Genomic DNA, 6,674 nt, shown 5'->3' with positions numbered 1-6,674 from the left:
TAGAAATATAAATTTCATTGCTCAATTAACTAACAATCATCTACAATTTTCTTTTTGTTTAATTACATACAGAATTTCATACATAACAATTTTATAGATAACTGATAAGGAAAAACGTTTGAAAATAAAAGAGGAAGAAAAAGAAAACATATTTTTACAATTTGCATAAAAAAATTAATGAATATGATTAATAATTCACATTTTTGATCATTATATATATATGTAGTAAATGTTACATAAGTCGAAGGAATATGCGAGATTACATATTGTCTTCTAAAATAACATTACACATCATTATGTACTGTTATTGCACTATGTAATTGTTAACTTTTTCACAATTTCCTCTTTTCCAATTACTTTCACTGTACAAAAGCATAAAAATTCGGAGAGTACATCGGCAGCGTAATGAAAACATCTTGGGATGATTAATAATCGATTATATATATATACCCAAAATAGTATTTCGAATAATGTATTCCATTTGTACAAGTTAGAAATATAAATTACAAATTTTAAAAATAATAAATATAAGCTTGCGCATAATAATTTGCAATTGTCGATTAAAACTCTTTTGCGTTATATAATGTAACAATGTCAACCTTAATATTTAATTAGTTCACAAGGTTGCGCGCAATAATTATAAATTGTAATCGTACATAAATTAATCTATGTATGTTACAACGCGCGAATTTTTGTTTTTTTTACGCAAATTTTATATGCGCAACGCATATATTGTGAAACTAATCTTCAATAATAAATATATTCTGAGGTACTTGAAAGAGAAATCTCTCTCGTCATGTGTGACATAGGCCGCAAAGTAGTATTAGCTTAGTTTATATGATCTCGTTAGGCACGTTACACATACTTTCAAATTCCGAACACAAAAAGAGTGACGCGATGTAAACGCGAAATGTATGTTATGCGAAAAATTTGTATTGTGACATTGAATATTTGATACTTTCACATGCTGAATTTGTTTTACATTACTATCGTATAAGGTCAAAACAGTATAAATTACGACTATTCTTTATTATGATAAAAATAGCCTTTGCAATATCTTAATGAGATAGGATATTACATATTTAAGAAGTTTTAATATGGCGGCGCGGCGTATCGAAATTGTTTCTTCAATTTTGATAAATATCAAAGAAATTATACACAAAATATTTTAAATTTTTCGCGCTTATTTTTTTACTTTAAAATTTATATTTTCAGCGTAAAAATGATTTTTCTTTAAAGATAAAGAAATCGGATTATATACGGATACCTTTCTATATATACAATATATATATGTACATAATATATACATGTCACTTCTTCTACAATCGATCAAGTCGTTCATTCCTTGCTCATTCATACTCTCTTTCTTTCTTCGTATCTTACATTTATAAACTTTAATTGTCAGTCTTCAGGCTGCAGTCTGTCAACAATTCTATTGTCACTAAGGGCATATGTACAGGAGTAGGAAGTTTGTTTAACTAGAAGAAGAGTCAGTTTTTCATAGTCACGTCAAGCACTACACGATTTTAATGCTGACGTTATCAATGTGTAATTTCGACAGTGTCTTTTTAACGCGAAGAGCAGTTAAGCGAACTGGTGGATTTGGATGCCAGCATTCCGACATTATTTTGCTTAATGCATATAGGACCTGCGAAAAAAAGAGCGATTCGTTATAAAATTTCCATAAAACCTAGGACAGTTAAATCGGAAATTTGCTTTTTTCAGAAAAGTGTTATTCTTACCGAATCGTTATCCCATCTCGTTGGAATAACTGGACGCAATCGTTTCACACAGACTACTAAACGCATGTCCTCGAAATCTGGATCGTTTGATACGACATCGTGATAAGGCAATGCATAAGGCTCCACTATAGAATTCTTACCACCTGTGATACATCTCCTGCATGCTTCCCAAAATACGAGGCCGACAGAATACATATCTGCCATTTTGAACGCATCAAAGGATGATGTATTCAGAGTCTCATCTAACACTTCTGGTGCCATATAACGTCGAGTACCCACTCGAGTATTTGGCGCGATGTCAATCTCTCCGCTCTCGCTAAAAAAAAAAAGATAAATTTCTCAATTGCATTCTAAAAAAATTACTAATGATAGAAGATACAGCTTTAAGTTTAAATGCCTACGTACCTGATGTAGCGAACAGCTAACCCAAAGTCAGCTATGGCACATTCTCCGTTTCTTTTAACTAAAATGTTTCTGCTCTTAATATCTCTGTGAGCAATTGCGGGTTTCCCTTGCGTGCCAAAGATCTCCGTGTGCAAGTGGGCGATACCAGACGCGATCGACGAGCAGATCGCTAGTAAAGCTTGATGATCTAGTACAGTTGTTTGCAAGTAATCGTGCAATGAACCTCTTTCGTGATAATCCGTGATCAACAACATCTGAGTCCAAGAGCCAGTTCCTTTAATGTCGGCAGCAATAAAGCCGAGGATATTATCATGTCTCATGAGAACAGTTTGATAGATTTCCGTTTCTCGGAACCAAGACGCCTCCTCTAATGTGAAAAAGACCTTCACCGCTACTTTTTCACCGCCTCGCCATCTAGCAAGCCATACCTCGCCGTAACGTCCCTTTCCCACGCACTGCGACATGGCTAATTGTTTCGCGATCGTCTGTTGTACTAAGAGTGGCAATCCTGAGCCTGATCCGCTACTCTGATCTATAAAGTCCTTAAGTGTTCCTTGTGATGGCACTAAGCACGGATCTCGCTCTTTCTTCCGATATTTAAGATACACGACTCCTATCGTTATCGAAGCTATGACGAAAATCGCTGATAGTGTTACTATTAGGATGATTAGCGGCGCTCCCGATGCTATGATTATAGAATTGGTATCCGCGGTAGGACGAGACTTGTAAGTAATATCGGGAAAGTGTTCTTTGTTGCATAAATTCGTATGGTTGCAGCACTTTATGCTCTTCTCTCGTAAGTGAGGAACTTGATTTCCCTTGCATTGCATGAACCCTCCCTCGGCAGGTGGCAAGCAACCAAATGACCATTCGGGAACGTACTCTGCCTGCTCGGGATCCCACACTTCCTCCACTGCGCTGAAACACTGGCCTCCAGGTCGTAAGTCGCAAGTTCCATTTTGCCTGTCGTCCGGGCAATGTCCATCGCAATAGCAAAAAGTGCCCAACACTGTAAGAAGGAACATCGATAGTATTAGGCATCGTATGAATGAATCAATAGTGTATACTTAAAGAAAACATATAAGATTCTAATAATAATCTTATCCATCGTTCAAACATTTTATTTTTGGATCACGCGATTCCTCTGAGATTAATACTTGTTTATAAGCAAGCCAAAGAGTAGCAGATGTGTTGCTATGAAATTACGTGAACGATGTATTGCGCGAGATGCTGAATAACTTAATGATAATTAATATAAAGAGAGGCGAAACTAGGCGTGGAGTTGAGCGAATTCGAGAGGCTGTTTGACAAGTCATGAGATGTGTCGTGTAGGCGAACGACCGTCGTTGCGTCCCACGGAGAGGCGTACACCACCACAAAGAGAAAGGAGTGGTAGGTGCGTCCTGACTCGGAAATCGGGGATATCTTTCATAAGCATCTCCGCATGTAAATTGACATAAACTACCGAGGACCGATAATTCTCGCCGTTAAATTTTGTGCACGTACAAAAGCGCGATCAGCACACAAGTATGATAAAATATATGTTAATAGATCATCGTGTTAATGGATCATGAGTAAAAGAAAATAAGATAACAAATAAAAATAGGGAAATTAGTATAGAAAATAGTCATGGTTGTGGCATTAAAACGCATCAAAATTTAAGATGTAAACATAAAGAATATAATCAGCACCTATACTAAAAAAAAAGGTATTATATTAAAAGCGTCATTTTAATAATAATTTTGTTAATAATTTAATAACACACAACTATAATAATAATAAAACAAATATGTCATGTTCTTGTTTCAATAAAATTTTGTTTCATTAATATTGTTATCGAATTAACAAGATTATTTTCAATTAAAATAACGTTATTGATCATATCATTTTTTTTTTCAGTGTATGAATCTTTCTAATATCGTGAAAAAAATAATTCTTTTCAGCCATCGGTAATTCTTATTGAAAATATTTCTATAATTGTTCATCAATACTTGATCGCTTACAATCCAAAAGTCTGTTTATCAAATCTCAATTATGATTTGTAGTGACGTAAAGCATTCAGAATTAGATATGACTCCGAAATGAATCCGACAGACCGCGAAACCGGAGGAGTTTGCCACGAGAGCATCCGCCTCCGTCACGGTGGCCGATAACGGCAAATTCGATGCAAACACGGTGTCACGTTTCTAACGAGTATGCAAGTGACGGGACGACCGTCGCGGGACGCAAAAGGAGAAAGAGGAAGAAAGCCTGGGACGCGCGCGTGGAGGCTGCGCTTATCTACCGCCGCGAAATTACTCTCTCGCGTGTCTATTTTACGGTGACCGCTCTATTTATAACCCACGAATATCTTGGATGACGGATTCGATTCTTCGCGCACACTTTCTCTTCTTTCCTTCTCTCTTCAAGGGTGACATCAAAATCTTTTAATCCTACTGGTCTATCCACCTCTATTTGATCCAAAATATCAATTTATGTATATTCCTACTAATATTTTATTTAAAAATTGTTTACTTTTACTTTCCAGAGCTTTTTAATATTGATCTAAACGGTATAATCGTACAGTGAATTTTAGTATTAATTAAATAAAAGTACATTGAGAAGGACTACGAGCCAAAGACAATAGATTTAATGTTCGTAAATAAAAGTTAACAACATAAACATAGTTAAATACAGACGTTTCAGATGATCTAATCGGAGTCGAAACGTCTGTATTTAACTATGTTTATATTGTCATTTTAACTTTTATTTACGAACATTAAGTCTATTTTCCTTGGCTTGTAGCTCTTCTCAACATACTTTTATTTAATTTATATTATTTGAACCATTTTATATTATATATTTTTTAGTACTAATCTGGAATAATTTAATTTCAAATTAGTCAATGAATCTGACGTTAAAGTATCGAGGATATTTGGATAAAGCGAAACGTGAAACCGAAACAGCGCAATAATCTATTAAATGCCTTTTCTCTTTAGATCTAAAATCCTTCTAAGAAATCTACGTTGGGTCGAATTACATGATAATCTCAGTTTGACTTAGCGGAATTCGACCTGCTAAGTTTCAGGAACCGTGACCGTGCCTTTTAATAGGGATAAGCATAAACAAGAGGTATAAACGTGAAAGCAACGAACTCTCGACGGCCGCGATTCGCTTATCCTTGCATATCTGGAAACGAAACGTAAATAGCTTCGCTGAAAGTATTTTTCCACATCAACAACGTTCTGTCAACGCACACGATCGTCGCACGGATACTATCGCCATTATGGCTGATAATTAATGACCATAGTAGTATGTGGGAACACGCAAGATCTGAAAAAGGAATCGCCTAAGTGACACTTATATTGTGATATCGATCTCGGCCTTATCCAGACGGAAGCAGTGGCGGATTTAGAACTCCAGAAGCCTTACATAGCATTTAGTATGATGACAACTTTCTCAAGAAATCTATTTAATAAGTCATAATTATACCTAACTATTTCTGGTTGAACTTGTCTAATAGTTTTCTCTTTATATATATAAAATTTAGCAAAAAATTTTACTGCATCTGCTACTTATTTTGTTATATTTTACTAATTTCGAAAAATAAGCACATTGAAAAAATTTGTTGAAATGAACGAACCAGCATATTGACCAGAATTCTAGTCATTATAATTGAACACTTAATTATCTTGACTAGAATTCTGACAGACTTATATCCAATTTTTTCATTTCTAGATATCTCCTGGATAAAGTTAACCGCAATTTATCTGGAATTCTAATTAATTCAACCAAACTCTTTTTCTATAGAGCATTTACAAAAATTAAAGAACTACCAGGGGACTTAAAGACTGTATGAAGACCGATTGTCTTGTATTGAAGTCTCAAAACCGCAAACTGATTACTATAATTTGACCAATCAATCTTAAAATCCTTCGTCAGCAATGTGTAATTTTACAACCTGAATCTTCAAAATCCTTCAGTCAGCAACCTGGGTCTTTAAACTTTAGTGTAGATCTGTTCTGGATTTCAAATAAAATTTTGAAAAATTATCGCATACTTGTGAAAACTTCAACAACGTTTTTATTATCGTAGAAATCGGCATGTATTTTATTTAGACAGATTTAAATTTATCAGAGGAATTCACGATAAAAAAATCTGTGTCTTCAAAGTCCCTCACTGTGGGCGGAGTTAATCCATTTTATTCTGGTTGGTTGAATTATAATCTTCAATACGTAGTCTGATGCGGGCTTTAAGTTCGTCATACTACGCATTGCGGAAATGGACCAGATCCGGATTGCGTGTCATGGATAGTATAATAGAGAATCACCTATTCTGTGATTGACAATTTCAATCCTCGTCTACTTCAGTCTAATTGGCTGGTCAATGATTCAAGCAGTTCGCAATCAGAATCCAATTCGCATCTATAATGCGTATAATAGTGGGCGGCCAATCGATGATCTTAATTTTAATCCATTTTGTTCCGCTTAAATAAATTCTGATTTCCAATTTGTAATCCTCAACCACGATCTCTAGAGGTCGACGATT

General features: G+C 35.0%; 1 protein-coding gene across 1 annotated transcript; it reads right to left on the bottom strand.

Annotated features, from left to right (window-relative positions):
* Nucleotides 1-1,272: 1,272 nt before the first annotated feature.
* tkv (serine/threonine receptor kinase thickveins) lies at nt 1,273-3,172 on the bottom strand. The gene is made up of 3 exons (XM_018544210.1): nt 2,148-3,172; nt 1,743-2,058; nt 1,273-1,648 (listed from the first exon to the last, which is right to left on the bottom strand). Exons 1-3 carry the CDS (start codon nt 3,170-3,172, stop codon nt 1,517-1,519), a joined length of 1,473 nt encoding a protein of 490 aa, XP_018399712.1. The 3' UTR covers nt 1,273-1,516.
* Nucleotides 3,173-6,674: the final 3,502 nt, after the last annotated feature.

The sequence above is a fragment of the Cyphomyrmex costatus genome, unplaced genomic scaffold (genome assembly GCF_001594065.2).
Source record: "Cyphomyrmex costatus isolate MS0001 unplaced genomic scaffold, Ccosl1.0 scaffold43, whole genome shotgun sequence".
NCBI lineage: Eukaryota > Metazoa > Arthropoda > Insecta > Hymenoptera > Formicidae > Cyphomyrmex > Cyphomyrmex costatus.
The sequence above is the reverse complement of the archived record's forward strand: the minus strand, read 5'-3'. Positions and strand labels throughout refer to the sequence as shown.